The 26,224-nt window shown below is 48.1% G+C and overlaps 1 protein-coding gene across 4 annotated transcripts in view; it reads right to left on the bottom strand.

Annotated features, from left to right (window-relative positions):
• The window catches only part of Mideas (mitotic deacetylase associated SANT domain protein), a 79,395-nt gene that overhangs the window by 15,720 nt on the left and 37,451 nt on the right, over window positions 1–26,224 (bottom strand). For 3 of the 4 annotated variants that reach the window (XM_042692601.1, XM_042692600.1, XM_042692603.1), the window contains exons 2-3: window positions 11,105–12,807; window positions 8,913–9,212 (exon numbers count right to left, since the gene is read on the bottom strand). In XM_042692601.1, coding sequence (XP_042548535.1) covers window positions 8,913–9,212; window positions 11,105–12,556 — 1,752 coding nt within the window. In that variant the 5' untranslated portion in view covers window positions 12,557–12,807. Of the gene's footprint in view, window positions 1–8,912; window positions 9,213–11,104; window positions 12,808–24,908; window positions 24,920–26,224 lie in introns of those variants that run through there. The other variant, XM_042692602.1, reaches the window with a different exon arrangement.

Below are 26,224 nucleotides of genomic sequence, written 5' to 3'. Positions count from 1 at the left end.
TGTCTCAAAAAATTAAACTAATACGCTAGCTTGAAGACCATGTGATCTAATTCATGGAAACCAATCTGTGCATTCCCTAGCACAGAGTAACAACTCCATAAACCCATCACTACTTGAACTCTAGTCTCTGCATTAGATGAGAGCTCTTATTTTGTGCCAAGACCTGAGCTAGGCATAGGACTACCAAAATGGAACAAGAGAATCCCTGCCCTTGCAGGATTCCATCTATTATCAGAGGCTACCCCACTCATGCTGTCAGAGGCTGGCCCCCTGATTCAGACTCCATGGTATGTCTCACAGCCTATAGGAAGGGCTGTGAGGGAATAGAAACCTTTCCTTGCTTCAGTCATATACGGAGAGGATAGAACTTGCAGGGGTGAGCAGCACCCAGGCCATCCATCTCTCTGGGTACACAGAACAGCAAGGCTGGCCATGTTGACTGAACGGAAAATAGGCTCTCCCCCTCCCCGACAATCCAACTCCCATGCCACCTTCCACCAGAGGGCCCTGACTCCCTGTGAAGCCCTAGCCATGGCCTTCCTCCATCTGTGCCCTCTTTTCTCTTTTATACACAAAATAAAACTGAAGTGCTCATTTCTCTACTCTTAAAGGGAACAACACGACTAGACAGAAAACAATGCAGCAGCACAAAAGGCCCCCCTCCACCAACTTGCTAGACAAGAAATAAAACGTAAATCCAGAAAGCTTAGAGTATTCATAGTTAAAAGAATTAAACGATCCCATATATCTGACAATTCTTTAAATGTGATAATGGTATGGAAAGTAGGTTAAAAAAAAGGATGTAGGGCTGGGAATGTGGCTTAGTGGTAGAGTGCTTGCCTAGCATGCATGAAGCCTGGGGTTCGCTTCCTCAGTACCCACATAAACAGAAAAAGCTGGAAATGGCACTATGGCTCAAGTAGTAGAGGGCTAGTCTTGGGCAAAAGAAGCTCAGGGACAGTGCCCAGGCCCTGAATTCAAGCCCCAGCACTGGCAAAGAAAAAAAAAAAGGATGTATTCAGATGCATGTGTTTCTATATTCAGATGGTATGTATGGTGTGCACGTATGTATGATACATATATATTCAGATAGTGTGTAGGGATTGTGTGTATTGAGATTTGCCTCAAAATAACCTAGGGACAGGGAGAACTGAAGATTGATAAAGATGGAATACAACTGAGTGTAGTGTAGTGTTTGCGTGTGCGCACGTGCACACACACGTACATGCCAGTCCTGGGTGCTCTCCCTGAGCTTCTTTTTTGTTCAAGGCTAGCACTCTACCTAGTTTGGTGAAGATAAGAGTCTCACACTGTCCTGCCCAGGCTGGCTTTGAACCACGTTCTCAGTTCTCAGCCTCCTAAGTAGGATTATAGGCGTGAGCCACCAGTGCCCAGATGGCTATAGTTTTTGTTTATTTTTCTGATAGTAGTAGGGTTTGAACTCAGGGACTCTCACCTGCTAATCAGATCTGAGGCATACCTCCAGCCCTGTTTGCTTTAGTCAGAGTCTCCTGCATACGGCTATGACCAGTGGGAAAACTGGGTGATGACTAAACATTTCCTCACTATACCATTCTGTTTTATTCATGATTGAAACATCTACAATACAAAGAAAAATAACCAAACAAACAAATAATCAAAAATAAACCTCCCACAAATGCCTGGTGTTGTGACAACCCTGAGCACAGATTCATGTCACCCAAATTCCAGGGTTAGCACTGCCATTATCTGCTGCATGAGATGAGCGCCATGCTTAGGTTTGAGTTTTTGGTTTTGGTGTTGAGAACGGAACTGTGGCATCACCGATGCTAGACCAGTGCTCTACCATTGAGCAGACAGTGCTAACGTGTAAATTCACACCCTAGCACATACTCGTGAAAGGGCATTAAAAAGGCAGATACTTAGTATGGTGTTAAGAGGTGGAGTCTTTAGAAAATGACTAGGCTTAGATGAGGTCATTAGATGAATCTTCATGGCTTTACAGGAAGCAGAACAAAGACCAGCCATATGTGCTCCCTGATTTTTGCCATACGATTCTCTGAATTACCTTGGGATTGTGGCAGTAAAAAAAAAAAAAAAAAAAAGGTGGGGGGTAGGGGAACAACATGGGAAGGTGGCTCAGTGGTAGAGCGCTTGCCTTGCATGCACAAGGCCCTGGGTTCAATTCCTCAGCACCACATAAGCAGAAAAAGCCGGAAATGGCACCGTGGCTCAAGTGGTAGAGAGCTAGCCTTGAGCTGAAGAGCTGAGGGGCAGCGCCCAGGCCAGAGTTCAGGCCCCATGACCAACAACAACAACAACAAAAAGCTATTACCAGATAAGGCCTATGGACCTTGTACCTTCAGAACCATGAATCCAATGGGCCTTTTTTCATCATAAGTTAGCCTTCCTCAGATGTTTCATTATAGTAGTGAAAAGCAGGCTAATACAATCTATCTTTTGTCTATTCTGGGCCTATTTCCTCACCTGAAATATTAAACACCTCCATGTAGTTAGTTGTTCAGGCTCTTTCCTGAACATTCCCCCCCCAAACCACAGAAAACAGATAGTCTTGGATTAATTAACATAATAATCTTGGGAGTTTTAGCCCTCCTGCCCAAACACCACCACTCTGTTATAGAGAGCAAGCCAACTCTCTAACTGGAAATAACTAGAAAACCTGATCTCAATTAAAAAAACAACAACAAACAGCACTTGTTTTGAAGGTATCAGAGCACACATAGGTTGGCAACAAATTAAAGAACCAAGGATGTAGTGGGTTTTGGGGGCAGGGGGGAGAAGGGGGAGGAAGCTCAGGAGGTAAGAGCCGCACTGGAGCTAGCTACCTTTTCCCTAGAGGTAGATGCCATAACTGCAAGCTGAGGGGCTAAGAAACCCAAAGAGGCTATCAGAATAAGAACTGGAGTTTAGGGCTTACCAAGGAAGGCGAGTCTGGTAAACACCAGGTTTGGACTAGGACTGCAAAGAGCTGTATCTGAGAACAACGGTGAATCAGAAATAGGCTGGTCCTTACGGAAAATAATTCATAGCTCCAATCCTCCCATCTCAACCTCTGACTAAAATGACTTAGGGCTAAGCACCCATGGCTCACACCTGTAATCCTAGCTACTCAGGAAGCTGAGATTTGAGGATTGTGGTTCAAAGCCAGCCTGGACAGGAAAGTCCACGAGACTATTATCTCCAATAAACCACCCGAAACCAGAAGTGGCACTGTGGCTCAGGTATAGAGCTCTAGCCTTGAGCTGAAGAGCTGAGAGACAGTGCCCAGAGGCCCAGAGTTGAAGCCCCACTACCAAAAAAACAAAAACAAAAACTCAAGATTGTGTGCCCCTTGCTACATACCACAGTGAAGATAAATCCTCTTTGGAAGAGGAAAATATCACCTAGAGTCTTATTTTGGGGGTGAGCTGGTGCTGTGGGGCGGGGGGGGGGGGGGGGGGGGGGCCTTGAATTCAGTGCCTTAAGTTCATGCTTGGCTTTTTTGCACAAGGCTGGCACTCTACAACCTGAGCCAACTTCCACTTCAGACTTGTTGCTGATTAATTGGAGAGTCTAGACATTCCTGCCTGGGCTGGCTCTGAACTGTGATCCTCAGATCTTAGCCTCCTGAGTAGCTGAGATTGCAGACAGGAGCCATCAGCACTTGGCTCCAGTCTTTAAATAAAAATAAAGAATCACATCTGGAAGGAATTCTGTCTCTTTCTCTCTCTTCTCTGTCTCTTTCTGTCTCTCTGCACACAGATACACATACATACAACACACATTTTTATTTCAGGTCATTTTAGAACTTAGTTGTGAAGTCATGGTTTCCAATCTGGGAAATAAATGGTGCATGACAATGAGGAGACATAATAAGAAGGCTTTTAACTATGTGCCTCTGATCATATAAAATATCTAATTGAAATGGAAAAAAGAAAGCGTTTAAATCTTGCCTGAAATGGGGAGATGCTAACTGAACAATACTGAATGAAGGAGAAGAGACTTACATTTTTATATGAAAAAATAAAGTATTAGAGCTGGGTACCAGTGACTCATACCTATAATCCTAGCAACTCAGGAGGCTGAGATCTGAGGATTGTGGTTCAAAGCCAGCCCAGGCCAAAAAAGTTCCTGAGACCCTATCTCCAATTAATCACCAAAAAGCTGGAAATGGAGCTGTGGCTCAAGTTGGTAGAGTGCTAGCCTTAAGTAAAACAACAACTCAGGGATAGCATCTGGGTCCCGATTTTAAGCCCCAGCATGCGCGTACAAGTACGTTCGCGCGTGTGCACGCGCACACACGCACACACGCACACACACACACACACACACACACACACACACACACACACACACACACACGACACAGAATACTAGAATTAGGTACCCGTTTTTCAGGATTTCCAATAGGAGGACCATGGGAAAAGTGCTGGGATTAGTGTACACTGAGGCTAGTACAGAGAGTTCCCGGACCCACCTGCACATAGTCCCAACCAAGCTCTGAAGAAAGAAGGAATCAGAGGGCGGGTCTTTAGGAATCAAAGCCACACTCCTCAGACATTAAGCAATCTTTTCATAGTCTCTGATGTTATAGCTTGGATGTGGTTTGTTCCCTGAGAGTTCATACACCCCAGCCCAGTTTGGTGGTGTTTAAGTGGCAGAAGCTTTAAGAGTTAGGGCCTACTGCTAGGTAATTATGTCAGAGGGCCATTGCCCTCAGAGAGATTAACACTGTTCTCAAGAAGTAGGTTCCTTCTCACGAGAATAAATTGCTGTAAGATCAGGTCTGGCCCCATGTGTCCCACTCTTCTTTTTTTTTTTGGGTCCAGTCGTGGGGCCTGAACTCTGGGCCTGGGCGCTGTCCCTCAGCTCTTCAGCTCAAGGCTAGTGCTCTACCACTTGAGCCACACTGCCATTTCCGGCTTTTTTTCTTTTTGCTTATGTGGTGCTGAGGAATCGAACCCAGGGCCTCAGGCATGCAAGGCAAGCGCTCTACCACTGAGCCACCTTCCCCAGCCCCTGTCCCACTCTTCTTGCTTCCCTTCTCACTACATGACTGCTCTCTCTTGCAGACTCCCACCTTGATGCCATCTGCCTTGCTGTGATGTACGTGGTCAGGGGGTCCTCACCAGAGGCTGAACAGATGGGAATTTTAGGCTCCAAAATTATGAGCAAAATAAATCATTAAAAAAATTAAGTATGTAGCTTCAGGTTACTATAAGAAAATGGACTAATATACTGGCTCTTAATAAAGTGACTCCATAGACAAGAAAGCAAGACGTCATTTAAAAACAAGAAATAAAAGCTGGGCGCTGGTGGCTCACGCCTGTAATCCTAACTACTCAGGAGGCTGAGACCTGAGGATCGAGGTTCACAGCCTGGACAGGTAAGTCTGTGAGACTCTTATCTCCAATAAACCACCAGAAAACAGGAAGTGGCGCTGCTGTGGCTCAAGTGGTAGAGCGTTTGCCTTGAGCTGAAGAGCTGAGGGACAGCACCAAGGCCCAGAGTTCAAGCCCCACAACCGACAAAAACAAAAAACCAGTGAGGCAATAGAAGAAAACATATTAATGGAACCACCAGCTATAAACTATAAGAAAAACTAGATTTAGGGCTAGGAAGGTGGCTCAGTGGTAGAGCGCTTGCCTTGCATGCCTGAGGCCCTGGGTTCGATTCCTCAGCACCACAAAAGCAAAAAGAAAAAAGCCGGAAGTGGTGTTGTGGCTCAAGTGGTAGAGCGCTAGCCTTGAGCTGAAGAGCTGAGGGACAGTGCCAAGGCCCAGAGTTCAGGCCCCACGACCGGACCCCCCCCCAAAAAAAAATAATAAGAAAAACTAGATTTAATTTATAAAATAAAAGCCAAATTTGAAACTTTCATCAAAGAACTAGAAACTCTGAAAATGAACCAAATGGAAATCTCAGAATTAAAAAGTGAAAGAACTAAAATGACTCAACCAATGGGTTTAACAACATATTAGATACAGCTAGTGAGAAATTGGTGAAGTGAAAGATCAGACAGGAAAAAAATTAGAAAATACAAGAAAATGCATGACAGTCATAAAATAAGTAATATATGTGAAAAGGTCCAATGAGCATGTAACGAATTCCAGAAGAAGAAAGAAGATGGAGAAGAAATATTTAAGGTGAACTACAAACTCTAAAAGAGAATAACCACATTTATGGAAACAAAATTGCTGAAAATCAAAGGCAAAAAACAATCAGACAAAAGATAACCCCAAATCAGGCATCGGTGGCTCATGCCTGTAATCCTAGTTACTCAAGAGGCTGAGATTTGAGGATTGCAGTTCAAAGCCAGCCCAGGCAGGAAAGTCCGTGAGATTCTTATCTCCAATAAACCATCAGAAAACTGGAAGTGGCACTGTGGCTCCAGTGGTAGAGCACTAGCCTTGAGCTGAAGAGCTGAGTGACAATGCCCAGGCCCAGTGTTCAAGCCCCATGACCACCAACAACAAAAAAAGATATCCCAAATCTTGAAAGTAACAAGAAAAAAAAAAGGTACCTTACATCTAAATGATAGTTATGGCTTAAACATTCATCAATCAATTAAAAAAAAATTTTTGAGACAGGATTTCACTAGGTAGCCCAGGCTGGTCTTGAACCTGAAATATTCCTGCCTCAGCCTACTTTAAGAACTGGAATTGTTTAACACAGCAAATAAAATGGAAGCCTGAGGGCTGGGAAGGTGGCTTAGTGGTAGAGTGCTTGCCTGGCATGCATGAAGCCTGGGTTTGATTCCTCAGTACCACATACACAGAAAAAGCCGGAAGTGGTGCTGTGCTCAACTGGTAGAGCGCTAGCCTTGAGCACAGAGAGGTTCAAGGACAGTGCTCAGGCCCTGAGTTCAAGCTCCAGGACCAGAAAAAGAAAAAAAAAAAAGAAGCCTGAATACAATAGGATGTTATCTTTAAAGAGTCAAAAGAAAATAACCACAAACATAGAATCTACTCCCTGGTGAAGCTATCCTTCGAAAAGAAAGATAAAATGAAAACACCTTCTGAAATCAAAGCCTAACAAAGATGTATCATTAGTAGACTCACAGTAAAGGAAATAAATATTATAGGATATTCTTCACAAACAGCATATTGCGTATCCAAGAGAAAAGCTTAGAGGTACGAGATAAACTATGTAAAAGCAGCCAAAGGGATATATGTTAGGGGCAAATCTAAAATTAATAACAAATGAAAAAAAAAACATGTTACAAGGCCTTGTTGATGTTAAAATACCTATAAAATGAAAATGCCTGTCAATCATTTTATATTTGTGGCAAATAGAGTTCAAGTCCTGTAAAAACTCAGAATCCAAGAAGAGGTCATAGTGCTTCCATTAGATTTCAATAAGCCAAGAACACGTGATTAAATCTCCAGCAGTCTTCTCAGCCCCAGTATCATGGTGCATTCAGTGTACATAACAAGTTAGCTTCCCTCCTGCTCATCTACACTGGTACTCACCACTGACCATTCGTCAGAGAACAGTTCATGCATCGGTTTCTTTCTAGTTCTACAGAAATCCAAGAGACCTGCTGGAGTAATCCCAGTATATAACTAATAAATTCGAGCTGGGATGTAGCTCAGTGGCAAAGTGTTTGCTGAGCAAGTGCAACGTCCTGGGTTGATCCCCAGTACCAAAAATAAAAAGACAAAAAGAAAAAAAAAACTAACATATTTCCAAAGTGGCAAAACACAATGACAAGGCTGACCAATCAAAATCAAGGGGAAAAGAGAAGAAAGTTGCACAGTGCAGGAGAGACAGGACAGGATACAAAGAAAGCAAAGAGTAAATAAAAGAGTCCATCATAAGTAGATCCGTGGCATCTAAAACAGTGGAGTTCATAGCTGGAACTTGGGGTGAGGACTGGGGACAGGCTGTCAAGGGAAACATAACTTCAGTCAGACAGAAGTTAAGTTCAAGTCGATCGACTATCTACTCCAACGGACTCTCATTAATAACAGCGTATTGCATATTTGAAAGTGTTAAGACAGCAGATTTTAAGTGTTTTTACCATACACACACAAAAAATAAGTATGTGAGGTAATGACTGGGTTAATTATCATGATCTAGTCATTCCACAAAGTACACACATAACAAAACATTATGTTGTTCACCATATATACAATTTTCACCCCAGTCAGGAGTTTGAAACCTTTTGTGCTTCATATGCTTTACCTCTTGAGCCATACTACCAGTCCTTTTCTCTTTTGTATTTTGCTTTCTAGATAGGGTTTTCCTAATACTGCCCTGCTAGCCTCTTTCTGTTTCTGCCTCCCAAGTAAGTGGCATTACAGCTATGCATAAGTATGCCTGGGACCATGTATAGTTTTATTAGGAGGTAAACAGAAGAAAAGGGTAAATTGTATTAGTACTCTGGTTAAAAAGACAAGTTGTTAGCCTAAAAATTAATAAACTTGAAAAGCTGTATATAAAGACACAGAAAAGAAAAAGAAACAATATACCTTCCAGATATTAATCAAATGGAAGCCAAATACCAGTTGATTTTAAGACAAACTATTGCTAAATAAAATGAAACATTTCATAGCAATGAAGTGTCTAATACAATTCTAAAGGAGTATGTACCTGAGTAGCATTACCTGAAAACATATAACACAAATAATGACAGAAGTAAAAGGAGAAATGGACAAAAACCTCCATCTGAATGGAAGATTTCAGGGTACCTATTTCTCAGTACTAACACAGCAAGTAAACATTGCTACATCCCACTACCTTGCATATAGGGCCCTGACTCACTTTAGGGGCCAGTCACAATTTGAAGACCTGAAACAAGCGTGATTCACACATCTTAGATCTTCCCAGACAGTCTTAATTTCAAATACAAAAAGGTCTCATCCCATTACATCCTGGGCCTCAGAAGCTCTCAGCCCTAGAGAGGAGAGGTTTAGAAGAACAGTCTCTCTTACCTGAGCCGAAGCATCCATTCCAGGGATACGGGTGGACCGCCTCCGAGTAACGATGACGGATGGCTTGTGCTCGGAGAGGCTGTGTTCCAGGCCCTTCCCATCTTCATCCACACTGCCAAGCTGGGTCACCTCGGCTGGGTCCACTGTCCGCACAGGAACAGACACTGGGATGATGAGGGGTACCATCCCGCTCTCATCTCGTGCTCGCTTGGCAGCTAAAGTAGGCTCAGAAAACTCCACCTCACATTTGGTAGTGGAGGCCAATACACTTTTCCGCTTCTCCTCAGAGCCATTGGCATCCTAAAGAAAAGGGAAATTAAGTAGATGAAAGTGAGATTCAGAGAAGCCCTAGAACATCCTATCCCCAGTACCCATGAATCCAGGGAACGCAAACAACCACAATGGCTCCCACTGGTCTTTGACAATCTAGCCCTCTCTCCACCCACATTTTCCAAGCATTCTCTCTCTATAACTTCTCTTCCACCAGGCCTGCCATCCTGCCCCAAAGCAGGGGTTCTGGATAGCCATCTCATGCCACAAGTGCGTTAGACACAATGTACGGCACAAAGTATAGCAGGTAAATATTCAAAAAATATTATCTATAAAGAAGCAAGCAAGGAAGCTGTGGCAAGGGTTCCTGCATCTATGTCTCCCCAAGCTGATGGCCACAGTAAATAGATGGTCCCTAAGGAAATTCTAAGCTAATTGTGAAGCCTCCTAAATACCAAGCCTGGCCCTAGAGGCATCAGCAGAGACCTCTATGAAGAAAGGGACAAACATTAGCAACGCAGTCAGATATGAGGTTTCCACCTCAGCTATGTGGCCTTGGAAAATGCAACCCGAGTCTCAGCTTCTTTAACTAGAAAACAGGTAATAGCACCTTTCCTATTGGGTGTGATAAATTATTTGTGATCTGGCATTAAAAGCTCCAAGCATAACAACGGTGGTCAAATTCTGTTCGTTTTTCTAGAACAACTTTATTGTTTTACAATTAACATACAACATTTTCTTTTTGAGGTGCTGGGGTATGAACTCAGGGCTTCACACTTGTTCAGCAGGTGTTCTACCACTTGAGCCACACTCCCAACTCCTTTCTTGTTTAGTTATTTTTCAGTCAGGTCTTGTATTTATGCCTGGGCTAGCTTTGGACTGTGATCCTACTACTTATAACTCCAGTGTAACTTTAATTACCTGCCCCACCATACCTGACTTGTTTGTTAAGATGACCGTCTTGGTAACTTTTTGCTTAAGCTGGCCTAGAATTTTGATCCTCCCAATCTTTAACTCTAGAAGGTATGCAACCACCATGTTCAATCAAAACAAGCCTTTTTTCCCTTTTTTTTTTTTGGGGGGGGGGGGCGGGGAAGGTTAGTTGTGGTGCTTGGATTCAGGGCCTGGGCGTCCCTGGGCTTTTTTGCTCAAGGCTAGCACTCTACTACTTTGAGCCACAGTTCCATTCCCAGCTTTTTGGTAGTTAACCAGAGATGAGTCAGGAACTTTCCTGCCCAGGCTGGCTTTGAACCTCAATCCTTAGCTCAGATCTCAACCTCCTGAGTAGCTAGGAACACGGGTAAGCAACCAACACTTGACTAAAACCTATTTACACTTCAATGCATTTTGACAAACAAAACTACTGTGTAATGATCACTATATTCTTTATGTGTGTGTGTGTGAGTACTGGGTTTTAAACTTGGGGTCTAGAGTGCTTGCTTAGCTGTTTTTTTTTTTGCTCAAGGCTAGCATTCTACCACTTACTCCATTTCTGGCTTTTTGCTAGTTTAATTGGACTTGTCTGCCCAGACTGGCTTGGAACTCTGGTTCTCTAATCTCAGCCACCTGAGTAGCTAGAATTATAGGAGTGAGCTACTGGCACCTGGCAATCTCCACACTCTTTGTCTTTTAGCATACTTGATTCAGAAATGGTCTCACCTCCCTCAATTCCCAATCAAGTCCTGCATGAAGAAGCTAACAGGGTGGTGTGTGACACCTTTCTTTCTGCCTGCCTGCCTGCCTCTGTAGTATAACAAACTTTGGCTTTCCTTCAGGTAGAGTGCCTTGAGCAGAGGTTCTTTGCACTGAAGAAGTTCTCCCATTTCTTTCAATGAACTGACAAAATAAAAATGCCCTACTCTGAGTCTAGGGCCACTTGCTACCTGCCCCCTGCTAGGCCAAGCCCCCAGTGTGGAGCTCACCTTTGCATTCTGCAGCGAGGCCAGCTCCACTGCCTTCTGGGCCAGAGTCAGCAAATTGGCCTCCTGGGACGCTCTCCGCCTCCGTCTTGTGCTCTGGATCACCCCACCTCGTACAATCTGCCCACAGTCCCCTGTGCCCCCTGCCCTCAAACCTTCCTCCTTGCCCATGGCAGGAGCTTCCTGTTCCCGACCGTTAGGTGCCAGTCTCTCCGCATCAGGCAGCAGGTGAGGTTCCCTTAGTTCCAGTGGGAACCCCAGAGCTTCAGGGTGGGGCTGTCCCAAGGAGCCAGGTGGCGGCTGCTGCAGGGACCAGTGATGTAGGAACAGATTGGCCGCGGGCTCCTGTCCAGGTTGGGTGCCAGCCCCGTCCAGGGCAGTGGGGGGCAGGATCCCCTCCTTTGAGAGGCGGCGGGAGCGGCGGGGGAAGGAGATCTGGGGCTGAGGTAGCACAGGCTGCTGGGCGGACTCCTGCAGGAGGGCCTTGCGCAGTTCTGGGTTCATATCCGGGTTGTGGGAGAAGGCATAGGGGGCCATGCTGTGGTGAGCCAGGTGGGACGGTCCCAGGGGCCCACTGGGTGGCAGGCCAAAGTCCTGGGGCTGTTGAGAGGGCGGCTGCTGCATGGAGTAGAAGTTCTCAAAGAGCTGCATCTGGGGCAGGGCTGCCTGCTGCTGCTGCTGCAGCTGCTGCTGCGGCTGCTGCTGCTGCTTCTGCAGCGGGAAGGCCGCGGCGGGGTTGGGAGGGGGTGGGCCCTGCCGGAAGACCTGCCGGTTCACTTGGTGGCCGAAAGCCAGCTGGAAGGGCTGCAGGGGCAGTGTCTGGCCTGGTGTTTTCTTGGCTGTGTGGAAAGAGTTCAAGGGTGCCTGGGGCCGCCCCACCTCCAGAGGCAACTTCTGCGGCATCACGGGCCGCATTGCATTTCCATAGTGGTCCAGCTGTGGGCCCCCGGCCTTGTTCCCCTTCAGTGCCTCTGGGTGATTATAGTAGGTAGAGACCCCCACACCAGGATGAGGGCCCCCTTTGGGTCCACCGTAGAGGGACAGGCGGTTCCAGGCGGAGTGGGGTGGAGGCTGGCCCGGCTGCTGCTGCCAGCCGCTGTCACTGACACTCCCGCCTCCTCCGCGCTCCGGACCCCTCCCTGGAGCCATCATGGAGTTGGGCCACTTCACGGAGGAGCCCACCTGCTGGGACAGCACGGCTGCAGTGGTTCGGTCGGACCCGTACACCACAGAGTTCAACAGAGCCAGGTTGTTGGGAGGTGGCAGCTCCACAGGCTGAGAGGTGGAAGCAGCTCCTGGGGGGGCCTCGTGCCCCCGATACTGCTCCTCCTTCCCCCTGAGGGACTGCTGTGGGGCCTGCAGGGGTGGGAGCTGCTCCTTAGGAGCTGGCTCCTGGTCCCCAAAGAGGCAGCGCTTACGCTTGGTCTGACCCTTGGGCTGGGCCTGGAGGTTCATGGTGTGACCAACTGAGCCTGGGCACTGAGACTTCCTTCACCAGCTGCCCATTCCCTGGGGAAAGAGCCTGCAGGAAACCAGGTCCCTGTTCAGAAGCCAAGTGAGGGTAAAGCAGAGGCAGAGGAAGATGCTAGATGACCGGATCAGGGGTTAGGTCCTGGGAGAGGAAGGCTGGCTCCTCCTTCTCCTTCTGGAAGCTCTTGGGCTCGGCTACGCTTCCCAGTTCATGATGTTCCACACGGTCTGGGAGCCTGCAGAAGGAAAAACAGTGGCAGTGTCAGCCTCAGGACCATGGTATGCCAGTATAAATGCAAGAAGGAGGTCCGAAGATCCCCCAAGAAGATCCCACCTTATGCCACAGAGCAGCACTAGTGAGGCAAGAGCCAGAAAGGCAGGAGAACTGGCAGCCTCCCCTGAGATGCTGCCTCTCTCCTCTTGTCCCACCACCTCCTGGTTAGGCTCCAGAGCTGTGGTGCTTGGTTGGGTCATTTGTACCCTCCAGAGCTGATATTCAGCCTATGTCCCTGAAGCAAGCTGGGAAATGGGTGACACAGGCAAAACTGGGCTCCCTTGTCCTCCTAGCCCAGGCCACGGATCACTGGGCAGCTAAGCCTGGCCCTTCTCACACATCTGTCCACGTAACATCCTCCCACCACACCCAGAAGGCTCCTTATCCAGACAAAGCCTCCTTCCACACGCCAAGCACATCCCAGACACAATAAGTGGGAGGTCAAGGGTCACTCCCAGCACCGCCATGGCTCTTGGGTAGTCCTGCCAGGCGCTCACAGAGTCCAGCGCTCAGGACCAGGCTCAGTCCTTCCAGCTCAGGCGTGTAGATGAGGCCCCACCCCTGGGAAGAGCTACTAGGTGGGGCTCTGGCTGCCAAGTCTTTTCTGAACTAGCACAGAACCCGTTTTGCAGCCCTGGCAGGCTAGAGGCAAGATCTAGCTCAGTAGCCCATCAGGGTCAGTAGCTGCTGCTGCTCCCCAATCCCTGCCCCTCTACTGCTAGAGCCCTTGCTACTTTGGGCAAAGAATAGCCCAACTCCAATAGGAGGGGTACGTTTGCTAGAACTTCGGTCCAGGTATTCTCCATGACAGCATGTGTAAAGTGCCTGGTTTCTCTGCCTTTGCTAACTTGAGCTTCTTTTTAAAGCTGAAGCTTAAACTCAGGCCCTCACGCATGCTAAGCCACACCCCCAGCTCCCTCAGACTTGATTTTTAAAAAGGTCCATCCTGCTACAGAGCAAAATCCAGACCTGCATTTTACATAGCTGCTTCCATGTATTTTTATTTTTTTCTTTCTTCAGATTGTGCGTGCATGCATGTGTGCCTGTGTGTGTGTGTGTGTGTGTGTGTGTGTGTGTGTTGTGTGTGTTGTTCTTGTTTCTCTCTAGAAAGTTGGTGGTGGTCCAATGGTTCACCTCTTCCTCAAGATTCTGGTCCTGGGCTACTTGGCCAGGGAGGGGAGAGGAGGGAAGAGGGACTCAGCCTGCTCGCTCACTGGGGAGAATGAATCTGCAGGTCCAGGTGACCTCAGTCCTTGGATTTTCCAGATCTTGTCAGCAGCCCAGGCAGTTCCCAGGAAACCAGCCCAGCACAGGGAGGGTGGGTGGGTCCAAAGTCCAGGCGACACCCAGTACTAGCCCCTCCCCTCAACTTGCCAAGCTATCACTCCTCAGCACATTTCCGCAGCTCCAGCCCTGGGCCTGGCTCCTGGGCCTGTATGCCTGCCTACTTGTCCGCCTACCTGCTTGTCTGCTGCGGGCCTGCCTGACTCACTGGAGGTCCCCTCCTTGTCTTTCACTTTCACCAGGCACCCAGAAGGAAATTAACTTCTCCATTTCCTTCCTCAGCTCTTGGACCCCAAGAGACCCTACCAGTATACCCTCTTTGTCTTCATTTGTGAAAAGGTGCCAGGAGGGAGAGAGGCAGGTTAGTAAGCATCCAGGCTAACAGACCTGGGAGTAGACTGAGACAAGAAAGATCAGAAGGCCAGAGAAATCGCTTTTTCTCTTGATTTTAAACCCTTAGTTGCTGTTATTGGCAAACCTATTTGGAGCAAAGACCCAAAAGCCCATCCCTAGATCGAGTCACCCTGGGCAACTCCATGAAGCTGCAAGGTGGAACTGTGCACTTCTCTGGGACGCTGCCTAAGCCCAGTGAACGTTTTCACTGCAGACACAGAAGCGAGAGAGGAAGGAAGAACGTGCAATAGAGGGGGCAGTACAGAGGTGGCCCAGCAAACCACATGTTTCCAGGAGGCTGTGAGCCCCAGGATACTCACATGTGTTTATGCCTCCCTCCCATCACAGCCCTGTCAATTTGTGAGCCACTGCAGGGCTTTGGGGCCCAGAGCAAGGGTAGGTCCACGTGGCCAGCCAGCTCAGGGACACGCGCCAGCAGATTCCTGATACTGGCAAAGGAAAGGCCACTCAGACCTGGTACAGAGTTTGGAACAACGTAAAGCCTATGAAATGGACTCCAGGACTTGGCTGCTCTGGCCCAAAGAAGGGACTAGAAGCCTAAGGCAGACGAGGAGAGGCTAGGCTCATCTGCTCTGCCTCCTTTCCATTGCTCACCAACAAGGGTCATCACACATAACACCACAGCAGTTTTCTAACGCTGAGACAGGGACTTGACTAAAACAAATCAAGGGGCCTGGTATAGGGGAGGATGAATCACCCAAGAACTTTCCTGCTACAGAGGTCTCTCTGGAGAGTAAGATTGCCAGGGACAAGGACACACAGGCCCTAAGAGGCAGGGGAAAAGAGGAGTGGATGCTGGGGAACCTGGAAGGGGGCAGGAGGGGGGAAGGAGGGGAGGAAATGAGGAGAGACCACTCAGGCAGCAAACACTGATAGCTGAAGTAATACTGAGCCTGCACCAGGAGGACCCAAAGAGCTTTTGCATTCTTTTAATTCCCACAACTAAGCATTGCTATCTTAACCTCCACCGTGCAGGTGAACTAGAGGAGGCTTGAAGGGGCTTCGTTTCTTGCCTATGGTGCATGCAATTATGTTACAAAGCCAAGACTTGAAGCCAGCTTTGCCAGACTCCTCTAAGACCTCAGGTCCCCTTGCACCCATCTGTCCACAGTACCCTGCTCAGACCAAGGACTTGCTGGACAGATCTCCCTCCTCGATGGCTTTTCTCCCCTACCATAGCTAAGACGCACACTATTACAAGAAGCAGGGATCTCACCACAGAGGTGGGTCAGTGCGGGTATGAGGTCTAGCTATGGGAGGTCTGATACCTGCATTAGCCATCTTGGCCCACCCCTTGAACCTGGCCTTTCCAACCCCTGCACTCCCATCCCTGGCATGGTTACATAGACGTGGTTACAGCTGGTGGGGGTCCCAACACTCAGGGCTCATGGCACATCCCAACTTGGCAACTCAGGAGAGCATAGCCGCTTCCTCCATTTCACCTTCCCCGCCCCCACTCCTCTGTCCCTCAGGTGGCTCCTGTCTGGCCTTTCTCAGTGAGGAAGAGGAAGAAAGCCACTTTCTCCAAGGCTGCTACCAGCTGAGGTGCAGGAAAGAGGGTGTAAGGAGGAACCTCTGCAGACAGCTCCCCTCTGGAACCAGCTGTAGGGCATCTGACACTACAAAAGGAAACCCACAGCCACCATGAGGCCCAGGCACCCACGCTGCAGCCTGCTGTCAGTCCCTGTGACTACCTGTCTGTCACTCTTTCTTAAACCCTCCCTCTCCCTTTCTACCAGGCTTCCTCCTCTCTGTTGCAACCAACTTCTGACCAGACCCAGAGGTCTGCCAAGGCTGAAGACCAGGCAAATGTCAGTACCAGTGACTAGAGGCCTATGAAGCATTCAGAAAGATCTATGGTAAGAAAACAAACACTTTTCCCTCCACAAAAGAAAGCAGTACTGTACCCACACAGGAGTTTTCCAGACTCATGAGACGCAAGTGTGAGAAAAGCTTGGGGCACAATAGGGATGGCAGCTCCAACACACACACGCATGCACGCACGCACGCACGCACGCACGCACGCACGCACACACACACCCTTGGATGCCAACAAAAGTCACCTGGGGCATTCATCCAGGTGTTCATCTGAGAAACCAGATGGCTATGAGTCAGTCATACAGGGTAGGAAGGAGCTATTCATCCTAAGGCCACAGCTCAGCTCTGATCTGGGGGTGAGAGCTGGCTGGAGAGTTCCCCCCACCCCAGCACTTGGAGGCTGATGCCTCCAGCTCCTGCTCTTAAATCTGCACAACCTCAGGCCCTGCAAGCTCAACACAAGGAAGCAGAGGCGACAGAGCTCATGATCTCCCAAGCAAAGAGGAAAATAAAGACAAAGCCCTAAACTCAAGACAGTCACTTCTCTGAGTACGCAGGAGACTATCTTAGGACAAAGTCTAAATTCCAAGTCCCGGCCAACTTTGGCTCCTGCACGTCTCCTCATGCTTGAGGCCTCCAATCAAGGCCTCCAATGTGATGCTGCTGTTTTGCTTCCAGATCTCAATGCAGACTGTACATCTGACTAGGAAAGCTTCCCACCCTCCTCATCTGGCCCAGGCTGTCCGTCAGGCCTCACATACCTCCCTCCAGGAAGCTTCTTTAACCCCCAGGCAGGGACAGGAACTTGCTGTGAGTGTAGCACCTAGTCTTAAGCTGGCTCCCACGTGCTCACCACGCGACCTCCTCATGCCTGGTTCCTCATCCCCCAGGTGGGCTCTGAGGCAGAGCTTGCAGGCCTTTGTGCTTTCACACATACAATGTTCACTCAAGACAACACCCCAGGTGAGTCAGAGCATGCCCAGGCAAAGGCACTACTCATAGCCAGGTGTCCAGCTACAGCTCCTGCCTGGTCCTGAGGCCAGTCTCTCTCTCTCTCTCTCTCTCTCTCTCTCTCTCTCTCTCTTCCAGTGCTCAGCAAAACTCCCCAAAAAGCTGAGATCATATGAAGAGGCCCAGTCTCAGAAGCCCATCACCCTCACAACACAGGCCCTCGAAAACAAAGCTGAACACAAGTCCTCTAGTGGCCAGCCCATGAGTCACTGGCTCCTACACTACATGTAAAACACCTGGAAAAATAACCAGCTTCCCTCCATGAGCTTCCCACTCCTGTCTACACCATGGCCAGGAACATGGGCTGTGGATCTGTTTACCACGTGCCCTGACATGGCTGGGCTGAATCTTAAAACACCGAAGTGGAGGTCGGCTCAGAATACCAGGGGCTTTGACAAGGTGTCCCGTGTGGTTTAGCTGGCTCCCTAGTTCAGGCTCACTTTCTGAAAGGCTGTCTCTCAGGTATCTGGTTCTCTGGGTACAGCTAGACTGAGAAAATAGTCTGGAATTGCCATCTTGGGCTAGCTAGAGTTGTCCAGGCCCTGAACTTTTACCCTGGACATAGTAGCTATTTGTCATTTGCTCACTACCCTACTATAACTGAGAGTTTAGCCCTAGTCCAGAGGACCCCATTTCTCCCGATCACTGGACACATAAGCCCTGTTCTCAGGAGGTTTGCAAACCAGTAATGAAGAAGGCTCCAATACAAGAGGTGTGGCCCTGCAGTCACAGGGAAGAGGGGAGTGGGCAAGAGACCTATTTCAACCCTCTTCTCAATCCAGAATCCCTAAATATTCCCTGCACTGAACTTCAACTCTGAGACACAGAAGCCAGGTAAGAGAACAAGGAGGGAGTCCTAGGGTCTTGGCCAGACTCAGAATCTTGGCCAGGGTTCAAGCTGGCTGCAGTTTGACAGCAAACATGCCACCACCGAGATGCTTTTAGAGGGCTATGTGAGAAGTGAATCCTTTGGTGTGTGAGACATCCCAGATTCCATCCAAGCATCCGCATCTACCTTTGTCGTCTCCCTCCCCTACCGTCCCACAAACATGGTCATATGTCCAGCAGAGGACAAGATAACTAGGTCCCTTTTCCAGGGTGGAAGCTGAGGCAGATTGAAACTCAGAATCATAAGCAAAGCCAGCAGAGAATCACGTCACCAGGCTTAGTGAGTGTCTCTACTGCGGGAATAGCTGATGCCACCCCCTAGGCCATGGGCACAGGTAGTCCAAGAAAACCCTTCCCAACAGGGCATAAGACTTAGCTGGCAGAGGTGAGCTTTCTGTACAATAAACAAAGTGACTGACACTCCCTGCTGAGAGCCTGCTGGGTTTTGCTGGGGCCTCTGGGTCTGGCCCCTCACAACACCCTTTATGCTCTATGCATACCACCAGAGGCTGCTCTGGCTCTTCTCTCCTCTTCTAGAAAGGTCTGGCTTCCTAGCAGGTCTAGGGCACGGCCCTGTGGAGTCCATGCCTGACTGCCCCGGTGAGTGCCCCAGTGCCTACCTCGGCCCTGTGCCAGGATACAAAGGAGGCCAGTCACAGGGGCCTCCCTTACCAGGCCCGCCCTGCCTCCTCCTCCACCCCACACACCCTGCTGCAGCCCTGTAGGTCTGCCTAGGCCTCTTCATCCATTCAGCAAGCTTTTGCTAGTTAATGCTGGCTGGAGGCCAGGCACTGGGCAGACAGGGAGACAAGGCACTGTGTCTCTATTCTGTGGAGCCTCCCAAATGGTGGGTGGGCAGAGAGACATAGAAACACATATTAATCATAATGCAAGGTGGCTGGTTCAAAGGCTATAGATAAACACAAGGAACAGGTGATCTCCCACCCTCCCTACCCTCAATCCAGATCTCCCTGACTTTCAGTCTTTGCTGAAGCTACTCCTGCCTTGAAAACCTCGCCTCTACTCTAATAATCTCCTTTCTTCAAGCCAGCCTCCTCCATGGAGCCCTGAGCACATACTACTCTTTCTGAATCTTCATTCTGTTCCAGCATTATCCCATGATGTTTCCTCAAGTCCCATCTGTTTTTGCCCCAAGGCTGGAAACAGCAGGATCTGGAGGCAGTGAGGCAGAGACAGCAGATTGCTTACAGGGAACCAGGTGTCCCATTCAATAGTCTTCACTCACTGGTTCTGCCTTTGAAGAACTTAAGAACTAGCGGTGGGGTAAGGGGACGTAGGAACCAAGGAAACACCTCTGTAACAAGCATCTGCCACATGAAACAGTGGCCATCGGCACACTCTGTGTGCCTGAGGTATGTGGCCATGGCTTACTGGTAGAAGCACTTATTCTATCTGAAACATGAAGATGCTGGCTCATCCCAGATCCCAGAGCTCACAAGCGAGGAGCCAAGATTTAATCCAAGTTAACTGATTCCAAACCGAGTCATTCTCTGTCACACTCTGTTGCCCATCAGTGTGGGTATCCAACTTCAGTGTGCGCAGAAGACTTGCCATAAGAGGTTCATGGATCTGGCTGGGGTAAGAAAGAACAGGAGGACACATCTTCACAAGAAGTATGCGAGGGTTGGGAAGGTGCCTCAGTGGTAGAATGCTTGCCTTGCATGCACGAGGCCCTGGGTTCGATTCCTCAGCACTACATAAGCAGAAAAAGCCAGAAGTGGTGCCATCGCTCAAGTGTTAGAGTGCTAGCCTTGAGCTGAAGAGCTAAGGGACGGCACCCAGGCCCAGAGTTCAAGCCCCATGACTGACAAAAAAAAAAAAGAAGTATGCCAGGTGCTGGAACAGGGGATGAGATTAAGTCTAATACGGTAAAGTTTTCCAACACCCATAACTACCCACCCTCCAATAGGAACTTCCTGCCAGTGTGCTGTACCCTACCCAGAAGACTGTTCCACTACCCAGTCCCTACCCAGTCCACTGTTCTGGATGGATTTTGCTCTCAGTTAACCATAGGGATGGCTGGGGCTCTTACAGAGCATGAGGCCCAAATGAGTGCCCACGTTTATGGGGCACAGTCTATTTGTCAGGCACAGTCCTTAACTGCACCACTGACAGCATCTTATTCAAACCTTACTTTTGTCTCACTTTACAGGCTAGGAATAGCATACTCTGGAAATACCTATTTAACAGTAATGAAGGCCAATAATGGAGCAACAGTGGAACAAAATACGTAAGACATAAAACATCCAATGGCAAAATGATAGACAGAAATTCTATTTTATCAATAATTACTTTAAATATAAATGCATCAAAACCAGTGGGTGATAAAATTTTAAAAAAAGATTACTCAACAGAAGACATACTTTACATTCAAAAACATGGTAGATTTGAAGACAGTAGAGATACCATGTAAATACAACCAAAAGAGTGCTGGAATGGCTCGACTGGACATCAGACAAAATAAGCCTTCAGACAAAAATGGTAACTGCAGGCACAGGACATTTAGAAATGAGGAAAGTTTTGTCCATCCATCAAAAAGTCATTACAAGCCAGGCACTGGTGGCTCACACCTGTAATTCCTAGCTACTCGGGCAGGAAAGTCTGTGAGGCTATCTCCAATTAGCCACCAAAAACTGGAAGTGGCACTGTGGCTCAAAGTGGTAGAGCTTTATTCTTGAGTGAAAAAGCTCAGGGACAGTGCCCAGGCTCTGAGTTCAAGCCCCCTAACTGGAATACACACACACACACCCTACCATCAGACACACACACACACACCCTACCATCAGAGCCCCCCAAAACAAAACTATCCAAATTGAAGGGGAAAACAGATCATTCAACATCAGAGACTTCAACATTCTACTTTCAATATTGGATGTACAACTAAACAAATCAACAAGGAAAAGAAGACTTAAACACTATAAACCAATTAGACCTCATAGACTTGTATACAAACTCCACCCAAGAACATCAGAATATAGTCTTCTTAAAAGTACATGGTGGGGCTGGGAAGGTGGCTCAGTGGTAGAGTACTTGCCTTGCATGCTTAAGGCCCTGGGTTCGATTCCTCAGCACCAGATAAGCAGAAAAAGCCAGAAGTGGTCTGTGGCTCAACTGGTAGAGTGCTAGCCTTGAGCTGAAGAGCTGAGGGACAGCGCCCAGGCCCAGAGTTCAGGCCCATTACTGACCAAAAAAACCAAAAGTACATGGGGGCAGCCAAGCACCACTGCCTCACACCTGTAATCCTAGCTACTCAGGAGGCTGAGATCTGAGGATCATGGTTCAAAACCAGTCTGGACAGGAAAGTCCATGAGACTCTTACCTCCAATAAACTGTTAAAAAAAGGCTGGAAGTGGTGCTGTGGTAGAGCACTAGCCTTGAAGACAAAGAGGTTCAGGGACAGTGCCCAGGCCCTAAGCTCAAGCAGGACCAGGACCAGCAAAAAAAAAAAAAAAAAAAAAATCAAGCCAAGTTTAAAGGAACTGAAATCATATAAAGTATGTTCTTTGATTAAAATGGGCTGAAATTGGATAATAAATTTGAGAAAATTACAGAAAACAAAGGTTAGGACTACTTTGTTAAACAGCAACTTTTACACAACTACTTACAAAGATAATAAAGTAAATAAATAAATAATAAAAGCCAAAAAATATGTTTTGCTGGTCCTGAGGCTTGAATTCAGGGCCTGGGTGCTGTCCCTGAGCCTCTTTGTGCTCAAGGCTAAAACTCTCCCACTTGAGCCACAGTACCACTTCCAGCTTTTTTGAGTAGCTTATTGGAGATCAGAGTCCCATGGGGACTTTTCTGCCTGGGCTGGCTTTGAACTGTGATCCTCAGATCTCAGCCTCTGGAGTGGCTAGGATTACAGGCATGAGCTATTGGCGCCCAGCCAAAAAAATTATTTCTAAGGTTAGAAATAACTATTGACAGTTTCCCAGCTCAAAAAGCCCCCTCCCTCCACCAGCTATTGCTTTCCATGTCTTCCTTCACAGTAGACCTCATATGTATTCGTGAATGCCTTAGGTAGAGAGACTCTTGCCCATTCCTCACCCGACACATCTGATTTTTACCCCAATTTTGATCCTAGAACTAAAACAGCTGTGGAATGAAGAGGTCTTGCAGCCTTGCATTTCAACAGGCAATTATTTCCTCCATTGAAGTGAGCACTCCTATTGGAAAGCTTCCCCCAAAACAGGAGTTAACATTTTACCAAGCACTTTGCTGAACCTGGTTTGTCTTTGTAAATTCTAATCCATAAGCCAACATTACAAACCCCCCCATAGAGGGATCTTTCCTTTCTGCAGAGGGAAACTGAGATTCTTCTGTCAAAGTGGCAGAAGAGTCAAATGCTTATTTACTGTCTACCTCCTAGCTCTCTACTCTTTGCATCATTTACCTCTTATGGGCCTCAGAAGGAATGCTACATTTGAAAATCCAGCAAAGGTTCTCTCCCTTGCCACTTGTTCCTTCCCAAGGCTGCTTTTCCCCAGGGCATTTCCAGAGTGCAGTCTATAATGTTTCTTCAGAGATAATCCCAGCCTGTCTTCCAGAAACAGGTTCCCCTCCAGCCTAGGACACTAGTTAAAAGCCCCTGAAACAGGAGTGCACACAGGATATATAGGTGGAGAGGAAAAGGGTTTCCTGTAGAAGTACCCTGAAAGGTGCAGCATCTGTAGTATCTGTCTGGATAAAGGCCTTCCACCATATGAAGAAGATGGCTTGGACCTACCTCCAGAGCCACCTGGCAAAGCAGGGTTCAAATGATTCCAAGTAACAAGGGAAGTGGGTGCTTACCCAGCCAGAGAAGGAAAGAAACTTGCCTTAGGATATATAGCCAGGAGGACAGCAAGGCCTCAGGATCTAGGACTCCAATAAACAATGCCTCAAGTCAGGCAAGCTCCACCTCTTTGCAAATTAGTGAGCAATGCTTGGAGCCAAGGTTAATCCTCCATCATACAAATAAGGCTTTCCCAAGACCTCTAACCTCTCTTGAGGGTGCTACCGTGTAGGTATGGTTCACAGAACTCTATACACTCTTAATCCTGTTTAACTCTCACAACAAGGCAAATATTTTATTCTCCTCCTTTCCCAACAAAGAATCTGAAACAATCCAATCAATAGGTCACATCACTTGCCTAAGGTCCCAGTACAGAAACAAGGTCAGGACTGCAGCAAAGTCCTGCCAAAGGTCTAGCCACAAACTTCTTCCTCCAGTTTCCTGCTTGGATGCCACACCCGGCTGTCTGCATCAGAACAGAAGCCTCCAGGCTGCTCATACCTCTCAGAATCAGAGTGGCTTCAGCTGGCCTGAAAATCACTGTGATATTCTAGAGCTGTGCCTGGTTGGGGAAGAAGGCTGGGAGAGGCCCGCAGGTGAGTGATTCCCAGCCTGGGCCAACCTGTGGAAGGTGTTACATCTTCTCCCCAAGACAAAGCCACACTTCTCCCACACCCTCGATCCTGTGCACATAGTTGGTTAACAACTCTTTTTTTTGTTTTTGGTCAGTCATGGGGCTTGAACTCTGGGCTTGGGCACTGTCCCTGTGCTCTTCAGCTCAAGGCGAGCACTCTACCACTTGAGCCACAGCACCACTTCTGGTTTTCTAGTGGTTTATTGGAGATAAGAGTCTCACAGACTTTCCTGCCCGGGCTGGTTTTGAACAGCAATCCTCAGATCTCAGCCTCCTAAGTAGCTAGGATTACAGGTGTGAGCCACCGGCGCCCGGCCAGGTTAACAACTCTTTAAAAACAAAGCCTCTCCAATGACTGTCAGATGCCCCAAATCCCCATGAAGTTCAGGTTTACCACCCACATCTTAGCCTGGGACTCTCAGCAGGCTGCTTTGCCCAACAACTTAAAATTTTAAGTCAAAGCTATCCATGGTACATTCTGGATAGGGGAGAGGAGATTAGGGTCCAAAGACCACACTAAAATCCCTATTTCATAGCTAATGACACTAATATCCTAGAGGGAAAGTAATCATAAGCCCACGGTCACTTGAGCCCAAGGACAAATAGAAGACTTGGTGAAGCTGTGGTCAGGGGTCTAAGGTGGATGTCCTCACACTTGGAAGCCTTTTACGAGCCAGGTCTTTGACATTTGTTTAGCTTATCTCCTCCCTCTAGCATGGAGTAGAACAGTGGACTCTGATATATGGAGTAAAGGATCCCAAGTAAATGTCTGACCACCTCTAGAGAGAGCCCGATATGCACCCAGTGGCCAAGAGTGGAAGGTAGAGGGGTAAGGTTGGTGTCTGCTGGCTTGGGGGTAAGAATAAAGAATAAAAGTGCCAGGTGCTGGTAGCTCACACATGTAATCCTAGCTACTCAGGAGGCTGAGATCTGAGGACCAAGGTTCAAAGCCAGCCTGTGCAGGAAAGTCTGTGAGACTCTTATCTCCAATTAAACACCAGAAAACCAGAAGTGGGGCTGTGGTTCAAGTGGCAGAGCATTAGCCTTGAGCTGAAGAGCTGAGGGACAGTGCCCAAGCCCAGAGTTCAAGCCCCACAACAGACAAAAAAAAAAAAGAAGAAGAAGAAAAGTGATATGGTTCCCTAATCTGCTAGTGACCAGGACACACAAAAACTTGCTAACTGCAGAGGAAGATTTCCAGAATGGCTGCCTGGAGCACCCCAGAGGGGCTGCAGAGGAATGCCTGTCTTACAGACTGGAACATCATCAGCGTCAAACTCACTCTCAGGCCCGTCAAGATGCAGGACCTCTGCCAAATGTTTACACATTCCTTACATTTCTCTAGTCTCTGAGCAGCTGCTATAGGGCCTTTTCTCCTATGTTGATTTATCCTTTACTGTTCCTGAAATACACCCAGAAGCCTGTGGCATAACACACTAGAGTATTCAGCCTAAGCCCCAAGAACACACCGACCAGGCTCTCTGGGACCTGGGCCATAGCAACAGGAATAAGCCCCAGGACCAAATCCTGCAGCCATGGAGACCCAAGATCCCATCAACTCCCAGCCTGTAGTTCTCAGAACTGCAGAGACCATGGTGTATTGGGGGCAGGAGGGGCAGGGAGAAGACAAGTGGGAGGTCCCTGGAAGGCCTATCTACACTCCTCCCATGCAGGACTGACTCACAAGCATGACAATCCCCAGGCCTATCAATGAGCCTTCTAAAACAGGGCTTCAACGCTCAAGGTTGGACTTCCGGCTGCCCATCTTTGTGTCTAGAGAAGGAAGCACCGAGGGATCTCCCCCCCCCTCCCCCCCCCCCCCCCCCCCCCGACTTCCAGGCCTCAACTCACTCCTAATGGGCTTAATGGTATTCAAATTCCTACCATCAGCACTTCATTCCAAAGGCAAAAGCACTGTTCTCTTTGCATATGAGAACAGTTAGAAGTGGAGTAGAGATGTCAGGTAAGAAGAGTCAGACAGGACTCATGCCTTTCTCCCCTCATCATCAGTCTCTGTGCCTCAGGTTTCTTACTGGTAAATGAGCATAATAGTTTTGTCTTAACAGTTATTGTAAGATTAAATGAGGAAATACATAGATTTAGTGCTTGGCACGAAATACTCAGCAAATGGGATTTCCTTACCCCTTTGCCAGGCAGTGGTAGCTCAGATACGTTAGTAGCAGTCTAACCATGTGGGAGAAATGGTCTGTCTCTTCCAGCTCCACACATGGCTGAAAGCAGGGCTGGCCAGGCCAGAGCAGAACAAGGAGACAAGAAATCCTAGCAACAGTGTTGGGCTCAGTGGGTACACAAGGCATCTGAGACCCAGGAGAGAGGGCTGGCAAAAATTCCAAAACACACACAGCACAGGCCTCTTCTGGATACAGCCATGTCACAGCAGGGGCCTGTGAGGACACCATGGGCCCAGGAGTATTTCCCAGATAATACAGGCAGAGCTTCCAGGCCCACAGGATGAGCCACTAGAAGAGCAATAAAAGGGACAGCGTCATTGCCTGGAGGAGGGTGGGGGAAGAG

This window comes from Dipodomys spectabilis, unplaced genomic scaffold, assembly GCF_019054845.1.
Source record: "Dipodomys spectabilis isolate Male_0828 unplaced genomic scaffold, ASM1905484v1 ptg000157l, whole genome shotgun sequence".
In the NCBI taxonomy this organism is placed as follows: Eukaryota; Metazoa; Chordata; class Mammalia; order Rodentia; family Heteromyidae; genus Dipodomys; species Dipodomys spectabilis.
The sequence above is the reverse complement of the archived record's forward strand: the minus strand, read 5'-3'. Positions and strand labels throughout refer to the sequence as shown.